The sequence below is a fragment of the Manduca sexta genome, chromosome 21, assembly GCF_014839805.1.
Source record: "Manduca sexta isolate Smith_Timp_Sample1 chromosome 21, JHU_Msex_v1.0, whole genome shotgun sequence".
In the NCBI taxonomy this organism is placed as follows: domain Eukaryota; kingdom Metazoa; phylum Arthropoda; class Insecta; order Lepidoptera; family Sphingidae; genus Manduca; species Manduca sexta.
Window position 1 is genome coordinate 7,503,829 of NC_051135.1, and position 12,675 is coordinate 7,516,503.

At 33.6% G+C, this 12,675-nt stretch overlaps 1 protein-coding gene across 1 annotated transcript in view; it reads left to right on the forward strand.

Moving 5' to 3' along the window:
- LOC115453761 (suppressor of lurcher protein 1-like) overlaps positions 1 to 12,675 on the forward strand; it is a 332,327-nt gene that overhangs the window by 206,704 nt on the left and 112,948 nt on the right. The window contains exon 5 of the mRNA XM_037440969.1: positions 7,242 to 7,468. Within this exon, the coding sequence (XP_037296866.1) occupies positions 7,242 to 7,468 (227 nt within the window). The remainder of the gene's footprint in view (positions 1 to 7,241; positions 7,469 to 12,675) is intronic.

The following is a 12,675-nucleotide window of genomic DNA, read 5'->3' on the forward strand; positions in this document are numbered from 1 at the left end:
ATTCTTATGTTTAAGTCCAATTAATTTTGCATGATTCGTTCCCGTGGTTTAAGGGTTGTAAAAGTGGGTGCAACTCTTTTACCTGCAATTAAAATGGGCCGAGAGGATAATAGACCGAATAATCACTAAACTGATTTATAGAAAGCTACATTACTTCTGAGTGCTCTAGACTCCTTTTATTCCGGAAAACCATTTTTATGCAGGCGGAGTCGCGGGCAATAACTAGTCCTATTTTATGAGCAATCAAATTGACAAAACGAACTATAAAAACAGAAATCAAATACCATTTCGCACCGCAGTCATCATTCACTTTTTGTTTCAGTTTACAAAGTCGATGCAATAAATCATCCACATATCGACATTTGAATGCAAAGAAAGGGTGAACTTAACGGAATACTAACTATTGCGAGTTTATTTTATTTGTTTTGATCTAAGTGTTGACTGATATAAATGAGCGGAAAAACGGAGGTGTTTTTCTCATGTGACTGTGCGGTTCTTCATCGCATCTTTTTGGCGATGTTCGTAATTCGTAATATAGTTTAAAGTATATATATATAAAAATGAATCCCTATTTCCCTTGGTCACGCCATCACGCGTGTACGGCTGGACCAATTTCATAATTATTTTTTTTTTGTGTTTGTTATTGTCAGGAGACGGATCTTATGAAAGAAAAAATTGCGCGGAAAATTGGAAAATTTAAGAAAACTTAACGAAAATATTAATTTTATATAACTGTTAATGTTTGAAATAATTGTCAGCGATTGACAGAATGCGTGCTGCAAATTAATAGTTAAGACGGGACAACGTCTGTCGGGTCAGCTAGTTTTGAATATTTACTATTGTGAAGGCGAATTTTAGATATTTTATGCATTATGTTCACACCAAGGTAATTATTCCCTTTTGTTAATAAACATAATGTAAGTAATTTACTATTTATTGTACAAAACCAGTTTAGTGAAATCAAAATCGGAGAGGTGTTGCTAATGCATAAGGGCTTAAAGTAAGCGAATTGTTTCTCAATAAAATAATTTATGTTATCAATTTCAGCACGATTACGATGCAGACAAAGATCTAAGTTAGTTTACGTTTGTTCGAATAGCTGAGAAAATTACACATAGAATATAGGTAGTTTATATATTTTGCGGTGCACACAAGTATGAAAAAATATCTTAGCTATGCCAGCTTAGCTAAACTAACAGCTTAGTTTTCGGTGACTGCCTCGGTGGCGTAGTTGTACTGCATGCGCGGTACGGCAGCGCTCTGAGGTCCTAGGTTCGAATCCCGGGTCGGGCAAAGTGATATTTGGGTTTTTCTGCTCAGTATCAGCCCGGAGTCTGGAATTTGTGCCCGATATGGCGATAGGCTCGCCCCCCTATCACATCATGGGACGGAACACACTTGGCGAAAAGTGGGTGCCATGGTTGCGCCTCTGCATACCCCTTCGGGGATAAAATGCGTGATGTTGTGTTGTGTGTGTAGTTTTCAGTCTGCAAGTTCAAATCGTATAAGTATATATTATATTGTGTCAATAAATATCATTTATTAGAAAATAATGCAGCCTTTATGTCGCACAACAGACTTAAAAAAAAGATATTTGCCGATAAAAATATATATTTCTCACACATATATCTCTGCGCGGGATAGAGTGTGCGGTCACTCGTTTCAACACCCGCTGTGCCAAATAAATGACCTAACTATCTGTTAACGAACAGTACAAAAAGAATTTGCGAATAGGTACTTTATTCATTGTATTATTCGCGAAGGTAATGTAATTGAAAGTCAAGATATCCGCAGTATTCGAATATCAGTTGATGAATTTTGCGCATTAACATAGTATTCTATTTTTATGTTATATTTATTTATTGCAATTATTAATTATAATACTCCAACAGGACTGCATATTACAACATGCAATATAATTAAACAATAAGGTCCAGATTATAATACCTATTGGCAGAGAAGTTAAAAAACAAAAAATCTGATTCCTTTATGAATTTGCATAACGCGCCACAGCAGAAGTTTCTCAAACTCTTGTAATTTCTTCCGACATTACGCAGTATATTCCCAGGAATCATTTACACGAGCTCTCGTTTATAATTTAATCTTAAACCATGTTATACGCCTCCACACTTACTTGTAGTCAACAATACGTAATTCATACGCTTCGAGACGATCGCAAACCGTCCCGTCGCATTATAACACGACAAACTCGATCGTGTATAGATTACTCTGCACGTACGCTCCGCTTCGAGGAATACCCATTGATGCTTAAGGTCAATACAAACGGTGTATTTTATGCATCCTCCTAGCCGAATTTTCGTCCACGGCAGCCAATCCCAACAGAGATCAGCCAGATACGCAAAAATACATGTATTAAAAAAACTCAACATAGCAACACGCAATGCAATCGAACCATTAAATTAAGTTCGGTTACCGCACTTACTATCGGAACGCGTATGTCTGCGCGCCACGTATCGGAAGCCACAGTAAACACAGATAGCAGGACAACGTGTTGAGCCTTCGATTACAAATACCAGTCATCAAACGTTCGGCTATTTGCCAGCACGACGCATTGTGAATTGCAAATCTGGCTTCCTATCCAGTTGTGCCTTGTACGGTGGCTTCTATTATGAAAACACTATTAACACTATCTGTGGTGTGTGGAATGAACTTCTAGTACACCTTCTGGATATTAAGTTAAAAAAATAGGTAACTTTTTGATAAAGTATTTTGTGTTAGTTGTTCAATTATCTATTACATACATTAAGCAAGTCTACATAGTATTGTTGTCGTAATCATTTGGGCTATAGACTGGGTCCTATTTCGCGTCCAATATTGAGTGGTATTTTGTTTTTTTTTACATTTAATCGGTACTGAATCCTCCAAGGATTTGACTTTAGTCAGAGAGCTATTTATAAATACTGAGACGTCATTCTGCATCATACGGTGAAAAAAAAAATATGATCCCATATTTAAGAGAATTAGGGATCGAGAAAAGATATAACTTAATTTAGCTGGGTGAAAATTCCTCTTAAAGAAATGTTAGTTTAAAGAATTACCTTCATTTTCAGAATGTATAATTCGAGCGATCGATTTTAATTTGAGTTGTTCAATATTCTAAAATGAAGAGTCCTGCATATTGAAATCGGATGTGGTCTATCCGAGTGGATTTTTAAAATAAAAAAACGATATTGGTTTATGCATAATGTATGAGTAATTTGTGTTCGGATTCGAGAATAATATGATTTTTCGTGATGTTGTTATTCCTATTATTCGCCGTATTATTTATTCTTAATAAGATTTTTATGAATCCGATAAGTATGAAACGTCTATTTGATTTCCTCGGGGAAATAATTTAGAAAAACCGTCGCACAATTCTCTTTTACTAAGAAATTGTCAGGATTTTGTATACAGATGATTCTAATGTTTCTTCTAGTTCTATATGTTACTTGAACACGTCTTTCTTATATATTACCATTGATAAATCTGTCACTTGTAAAAACAAACAACCGACACAAAAAAAGCGAATAAATAAAAGAAAAGGCAGACGTGTGTGATAGATGCGAAAACAAAGAAAGACAATCGAAGAAAGTTGAAAGCCCACAAAGAGATTTGCCTTGGTATTGTTTTCCCAAGAGTGGAATCCGGCTTGTAATCGATAGGAGTGCCGGCTTGACATTATAAGCCTGGAGAAAAGCGTGCTATATGGAACGTACTACCGATAGCCGCGAAGATTTGTAACGACATTTCTTAAAGACGTCAATAAAAGTTTATTGCTAAATATGGATTGATTTTTCTTTTGTTTGCATTAAATTTTAATAGATTTCTCATGTTCTATTTTAGGAAACAAGATTAAAAATATATTTAAAGTTATAAAAAAGATAATCATCATAAATCGCTCTAGTGTTAACAGGGAAAATATCTAAATTGTCGATTTTGCATCTCAAATCTCATTGGTAAACGTCATTTATATATTTAAAAACTACCTTGTTGGTAGTTTTAAATGTAAGTATATTTTCAAACACCCAAAAATTACTCCGATAAATCATTGGATTTTCCATCAAAGTACTTTGTAAGTAACTTTCTCACATTCGGCATCCCATCATAAGTCAAAGTAAGTGAAAGCATTACCGCTATTTGGCAGATGGAATAACGCGTAAAGGAAAATAAAATTTCCCACCTGAAAGCTGTAACAAACTTGTCATCGCTGTCCAATTGAGTAGGGTTTGAGGCTTCGTGAGTAACCGGCTTTGCGATAAAACGCTCACATTCCTATTTACAGACGTTACGGTGATTTTCTATATTCAATTATTATATCCAGTTGTTCGCTTATAGCTGCCATGTATGTCACTGTATAAAGCGGATATTAGTATCTCTTATTATATAGGTACTTTACGTTCTTACAAAAAATATATGCATTTTATGTATAAAATAAAATAAAATACTTTATTAATCACTAAGGCGAACAAAGTTTCACTTATGATACATCAAAACAATGTATAGGAATAATAATGATTATTTCTAAATTACAATTAAAATTACTTACATAACTATGGACATTTTAATTTACGGATAAATTTTATAATGAATACAGTCTACAAACCGAAGTAACCAGCTCAGACTGGCAGGTAGGGGGAAATAAAAGGATAACGCGTCGCGATCCTCACCGGCGAGGACATTAGCCCTAACCTAGCTAACCTACCAGCCTTAAACTAGCTTAGTTTGTGACTCAAATGATAGGACCCTTTCAACTTTATTCATGATGCTTCACATCTAGACATTTCAGTTGTAAATGTCTATGATTAAGGTTAACAAAATACCTTTTGTAGTTCATAATTTTGTCTCCTACTATAGCGGGAAGTAGAAAAAATATATTTCCAACTCCTCCCTATTTGATTTATTTTTTTACGGGTTACGAGTAATTAGTGTTCCCTGAGAACCGCCGAGTTTCAGTGGTGGGTGTAAGGGCGGAATAGCCTCTAGTTCTACTGCTAAATAGCAGTTCAATCACTATAGCCAACACTAGTAAACAAAGAATTGTCAATATAAATACTGGGCAATATCAAACGTAACTTCTATGTATGACAACAGTTCAGTACCATTTTTAATTCGAGATGGTTCGTGTAATTATTTATGTGCATAGGATTATATTTGTAGCCTTCATAAGCGGACTATCGACTCAAGAACACCATCACAACAACACCAATAATGAAATATTTAATGCAGAAATAATTGTGATGCTATGCAATGTGATGCAATGTTCAATTTAAATTAGGTCCTGACTTTGAAGGTATCTATGTGCATATAAAGTATAAATATAACATAATAATAAATTAAATCCAAATGGAACCATTGTTAATTATACTTATTTATATTTATTTAATTATATTTATATTATACTTTTAAAAGCGGCGATAGCCTAATTGGGTGTGGTTATGACTGCCGAGACGAATGTCCGTAGGTTCAAATCCTAGGGCACACACCTCTGATTTTTCTAAAAAATATGTTTGTATTCTTTGTAAGTTATCGCTTGCTTCAACGGTGAAGGAAAACATAGTGAGGAAACCAGCATACCTGAGAAGTTCTCCATAGGAATTTTGAGGGTATGTGACGTCTACCATTCCGCACTAGGCTAACGTGGTCGACTAAGGCCTAATCTCTCTCAGTAGTAGACGAGGCTCGTACCCAGCAGTGGGACAGTATATGCTACAGGGTAAATATTTTTCGTATGTAGGTTGTCTACAATATACCCGTATATGTTATTATCTTCATAAATTGTAGCTTCATAAAATATCTTTAATAACTTAAATAAAATACATAAATAATTTTAAAACTGTTAGAGACTACAAAGGCGTGTCTTTAGAAAATAATAGCGCGTTATAAAACAAGTTTATGAACATTATATCGTAATATAAGGCGGTAAGGCGCAGCAGTAGACCTTCAATAAAGCCAACATACAGACATTAATGCGCTTTCCTTCTAAAATGCACTGCATCTTTTGCACTTTAAAATCTACAAGAGATTACCTTTAATGGGATATTCCATGCCATTCCGCAATTTTATCGCTTTCAAGCAAATTTTTTCTAGTTTTATTGAAACGTTTGTTACAATTATGTTTTGTTATTTTCTAGCTCTGTATTGTGTTGTTTCTAACGTGTGTAAGGAGTTTTGGGTTATATAATATACCTAGATATATTATAATGTCACTATAATGACTCCGTGACATTACAAAGACACTAAAACCGTTAAATTTGTAAGAAATGACGTCCAATGACATATACCATTTAATTATTATATGACTAGTGAAAATGTAATAACATGGCTTTGACAATATACCTGTGATATATACATTATATTGTCATTTAATATTTTTTTTCGTACTTTCCTATCCCTTTTAATATTGGATTGTATCTAAGAAATTTTATAGTTTATTATTATGTAATTTATAACAGACTATAATTAAAACATAAGTAAAATATATTAAAAAAGATAGTCTAATAATATGAGTTAAAGTAACGCACTCAATGAGCTTACAATAGTGTCAGGCAAACACAATCGCTTCTTAATATCAATTGAGAACCATTCTTTCCACTCCGATGCGAGGTAATGTCAGAGTATTTCATGAAGTATCCACTTCATTCGTGTTCAAAACCATTCCACCTTAACTACGTAAGTTAGTAGATGTTTTCCATTGAACTACTTCATTATTTTTTCCGTTACTGTTTTATTTATCTCAAAAACACATATTGTCTTGTAATTAGTGTTATAAGATTTCTAGAAAATAAATTGTGAGTTTATCGGCCATTTTAAATAAATAATCCTCCTCTTAACTTCAATCTGATCTCGCCAATAAACCAATCTAAAAGTGATTTGTAAACACGTCAAAAAAAATCTTTCTCGTTGGTTCATTTTTGCGATGGATTGAGAAAAGCGATTAGAATCGTTTATTGAAAACGGTGGTAAGATTATATTTTATATTCATATTATTGTTTCGATTTTCTCAGAAATTATTTTAAAATATACTGTTCTAGACATAACTACGTGTTTTTAGCAGCTTAGATTGAAAATATACTCCTTTTATTTTTAGAAACCAAAAGACCTACCGTTTGCTTCTACAGCATATAAAATAGCATGTTTTATATTAATCCAAGACAATAGAATCTACCTCTGTGCCAATTCCATTCAAACCACATCCCAAATTACGCATTTATTATACTAATATTAATTTATATTTGTTACAGCTGCGCCCGGGGTGACTACCTCAAGGTGTATTGGGAAGTTCAAGGCCCTGGGCCTCCTGGAGCCATCAACGAGCGGTCAGCCTGGGCGAGAGAGCTCTGTGGTGGAAGAACAGATGCTCCTCAAGCGTTATACTCTCCAGGACCTTCGCTAGTGCTAGAGTTCCACACTGGACCGCAACAGCACAATGCTACTGGCTTCGTGGGCACTTACAGCTTTATAAACAAACGTATGTATTAAATAACTTTAAAAGCTAGCGTCGACTGAGGCTGAATCGATGCGCGCCGAATTACATTTATTCTATGTACGCGGATGATTCGCCTAGGCGCATCGTGGCGAGTTAGTTAGGCTGAATCTATTAAAACGTTCATAGTTAATGTATAGCAGGTGAAAATGGAACTCTTTTTTTCGACTCAGTGAGTCTAGTCGACACTAACCATTGAAATGTATTTTTATCTAGAATCTATTAAAACGTTCATAGTTAGTGTATAAGAGGCAAAAATACGATTAGATTAATTTACACTCGGTAAGTTTAGTCGACGCTAACCATTATAATGTATTTTTATCATGACTATCAAAATGTTCATAGTTAATGTATAAAAGGCAAAAATACGACTCGATTAGTTTAGATTCGGTAAATCTAGTCGACGCTAACCATTAGAATGTATTTTTATCCTGACTCTATCAAAACGTTCATAGTTAATGTATAGAAGGCAAAAATACGGTTGGATTAATTTAGACTCGGAAAGTTTAATCGACGCTAACCATTATAATTTATTTTTATCCTATCAAAATATTCATAGTTAATGAATAAAAGGTAAAAATTCGACCCGATTTGTTAAGGCTCGGTAAGTCTAGTCGACGCTACCCATTAGAATGTATTTTTATCCTTACTTCTATCAAAACGGAAAATATAGAAGGAAAAATTTTGCTAGCTCGAGTAATTGAAGGTTTTTATACTAACCGATACTCATCCGATCTGATACCGACTTTTACTTTGAGGAATTATATTAGAGTCGGTCACGACAATGTATACAATAATTATAATATCAAACCAGAAATAAATAAGATTATAAAAATAATTTAACGTTCATAATTCGCGGACGTCGATATCGACTACTATAAAAAGCCTTTTGTTAACGTCAGATGGCTTTTGTAGTTTGATCGGAAAAGACCGACGGACGCTTAAAGCTGTCTAGCCAGAATAAAGCCGGAAGCAACTAGTTCAGATTTATTTCAAAGAAAAGTTTGAGAAACAACAATAATTCTTCGCGAGGCGCTTTTATAAATATTAAGTCTCAAACAATTGAATTTAAAATTTTGTTTTAATATTTGTAATTCTATAATTTGTCATAATCGAAAAAATGGATCGAGAAACGGACTTTGCGGATGAATAACACCTAATTCCCCTCCGTGACCATGAAGACTGCAAAGTCTTCGAAACGTCGGGAGAAAATAAAAATATTAAAACCGCGATAATATCCGAAAAATAGTTTAATTTTAATGTCTAGCATTCGCGTAAAAATAATAAAGCATTAATCGAAAAAAAATTAAACTTAGAAGACTTTATGTATGCAAATGAATATCCTTGAGCATCTCCTACAATTGACAATAATAGTTGCTTCGTTACCAATCATTAAACAAAACATAAGAGTATTGTTTGGCTTATGATATTAGGATATCAACCCCAATGAACGAAATTTCTATTTCGATCTCCACCTTTGTTTTAACTTATCATTTAAATTCAAATTATTATACAATTGTTTAGACTATCAATTCATAATAGCCCAGCGACCAAGATTTTAACAACACGTTTACAACTGAATGTATTTTATTTATGATTATCCACAATTTATTCCGACCTCGCAAATAAACTTAATAAACCGTATTTATAACATTTTCAGAGAATGGGAGTAATGGCCTTTTAACTAAGCTTTCTTTTAAGACTACTTAAACTTTGTGAGTTCATTACGTCGACTTAATATTAAATGCATTATCTGAGTCTGTCTCGGTACCTCGGTGACTCCTAAGCGTGATATTAAACTATAAAAGAAAATAAAATGAGAATTGTTTTATTAATAGTATGGATGTGTTTGTGTTGTTTTTGTGATGAAGTTCATTGATTTCGCAGGGTAACTTTTTTTTTGGTCAAAGGAACCTGTACTCACACGTAATTATTTTAATGTTCATAAATAAAATTAAGTAGCTTTGTTCATTGTTTTTTCAATTATCCGGCACGGAACCAAGATGTAACGAAACAATTGAAATAGTTTTACAGCCAAGATAAACATGACAATATGATAAATTAAAAACAGGAAACTATTCAACCGGATTCATAATCGCGAAGAATTAGATAGTGATAGTGGAAAAATAAAAATCCATCCCTGCACAGATTACACTCTACCACAACTCTATTACATGTCAAATAATACACTGACTTTATAGTCCATTGAAATGTTACATTTTTTAGGCCTTACCTTGTGTTTTTTAGAGGACGCAATTTTATTTTTTGGTGAGTTAGTCTAAAGCTAAAACCAAGTTTGTGGGGTTGAAACGTATCCGACATTTTGGGGTTTCTCTGTCTCTCGCAAACTATTTAAATAAAAATGTTATAATGTTCAAATGAAAGTAAAAATAATATTTACTAATTAGTCATAGAACGTTGCTAAATTATTAACCTTAAAATATTAATAAGAATGTGTTTTATTACTTTTGAACTTTCTTTTAAAGTCAAAATGCTAATAAAAAACTTTACGACAACTTCAACACAATATTATCAGCTATTCTTACAATAAGAGAGGTTAGAAATAATAATAATAATAGCAGGCAGATGTTCTTTGGTTCCCTAATGATCCCTTGGGTATTTGGGTATTAATGAGAGTACAAAAAAAAGTATTATGAACCTTATAAACACACGTTCCGTGGGACAAGGGTGGCGACCCCACAAACTTGGTTTTAGCTTTAGACTGACCCCCCCTACACTTCAAAAAAAATAAAATTGCGTCCTCTAAAAAACGCAACCCCAAATGTAACTTTTCAATGGACTATTATGTCTACATTCCGTTTCGCTTTTTGACGGACAAATCCTTTTATCTACCGAGCGATGCGAAATTATTTAAAATTGGAATCAATAAAATCGGTAACAAAAGGCCGCCGTAAAAGGTGCGCGCCGTTTTGTACAAAAACATGAACTGAATATGTCTACGAGTTTCAAATCGAATGTTCATTTTGGATGAAACGGTTGATAGCATAAACCAGTATTCGGTAAAGGTTACAGCGAAAAAAAGTGGATTTTCTTATTTATAATTTCTTAAGTGGATATTAATGATGGCACTCTTACAAAGTTATCACGACTGAGACTTTTTAATTAGGCATTAGCATTCTATATTCTGAAGGGCAATTTCATTTCGTTTCGAAAGTAAAATCTAAAATTATATCAGTGAACTTTAACGAGTATAATAATTAAAATATCTGTCATAAACAAAGATATTATTTAATAAAAACACATTTCGGGGAATGAAATAATTACACAGCATTTACTCATGTATCAATGTTTTATATTTTATGGGGTGCTAGTAATAGACTGACATTTATTCGATAAAAAAGTACATTTAATTTTCATTATTTGTTTCTTCCCTGAATACGCTAAATTAAAGATGTATTTTGTGCCTGATACGACTGTATATCCTCTCCCCACAAACACATTGAAAGATGGAAATAAGGTCACTGAAGCGTGTATGCACAGGCTGCCTCACTGCTTACCCCAAGGGAAACGTGTGAGAGAATTATGCGTGCTCACAAAGCATTTTTTTTTAAATAGGCTCAGCAGTGACCCTACCGCTGATAGTGAGTGCAGTGGGGTCCAGGAAGTGTGTCGACTGCCGACAGGTCATTATCTCGCTAGTCGACACAATTATGCCGGCCGGTTTGAAAGATAACCGGTAACGAGTATGATGCGCTTATACACAAGTCGTATTTAATTATGGCATACTAGGTGTTTCTGCATCTCCGTTCTCGTGAAAGATCTGGAATAAAAATCTTTATCTACTTTTCTGTGATAAAAGTAACCTATTCAAGTTATAGTCCAACTTCGCGCCAAATTATATACAAATTGACTTAGCAGTATCTACGTTTATTTCTAAAATTCATACATCTTCACAAACTATTATAATTATAATAGCACGGGCCTGTTTTGCAACTTCTGAGTAAATGCTACTCCTCTCATAAGCCGACCAAATTCAATAGTCATACTCTATTCTATGATTCCATATAAATGATAATAAAATAAGTACTATCTACTTATGTAGAAGGTATACCTGTTTAATACGGTAACTGTGAATTAAATTTGAAACCTGTGAAAAATGCCTTAAAATTAAAAGAAACGAAATAAACTCAAAAGCAACATATACTAAACATATTATAATGTGCCGCGATATGCAGGCTTTAACTCAATCAACCGAAGTCATCTCAAAGATTAACTCAATATCTATTGATTCTATCTCCATATATATCTCCTATACTGTGTGTTACAAAAAGTATGGAGATTTGTGTAAAATTTTAATAAAAGTCGACTTTCATACTAAAATTGCTAACTGGAGATCAATCGATATCATCATTATTAGCCACGAGAAGTCCACTATTGAACATAGGCCTCTCTTAAAAATTTCCGAAGTGTAAATTTAAATACCCAATCAATGTAAATATTACTAAATTAAGACGAAATCGTGAGTTTAAAAGATATTTTTTCGCAATTTTAAAATTTAAAATACTGTCATGAAACTGATAGTTACTGAAATTAGTGAAGGTATTTAATAAGTGTATAGTTTTTCTCGGAAACAAGTTAAATGCGTTTACGTGACGCATTACTAGATGTAGGTGTATTTTTTTTAAAGCCAGCTATCTAACTTCGCCTGGGTGGTCTCAGATCTATCTTAACCTGTCCTCCAGGTTCATCTTTCCGTAACACAGAAAAGGCCAGTCCTGTCTTCCCCATATCTATCTGCCCCCTACTCACCATACCGAAAGTACAGAACAACATAGAGATGTTGCACAAAATAGCTTAATATATTTCTTAAAAAAAGCTTAATCCGTTCAGTTGTTTTTAAGTTTATGGCATTCATACTCGGCCGGCGACTTCTTTTATATATGTAAGGATGGGAAGTCGTTGTGCATCAAAACTATAAAATATCATTTAATAAAGATTGTATGTGGTTTTATTCCTATTGGATACAAACACAAAGAACTAACCGCCTCGTTATGAGAAAGGTTAGCTTTGTTCGGGTTAACCCGAAATGAGTAAGACTATTTTAGGATCTAACAACTAAATTTGATGAACAGCTCTTTTGTAGATGAATAATACAATAGCCGTCAAGGAGGATTCATTTAAACAAAACATTACAATATAAGATTTTACAGACATTAAGTAAGTAGGCTTGC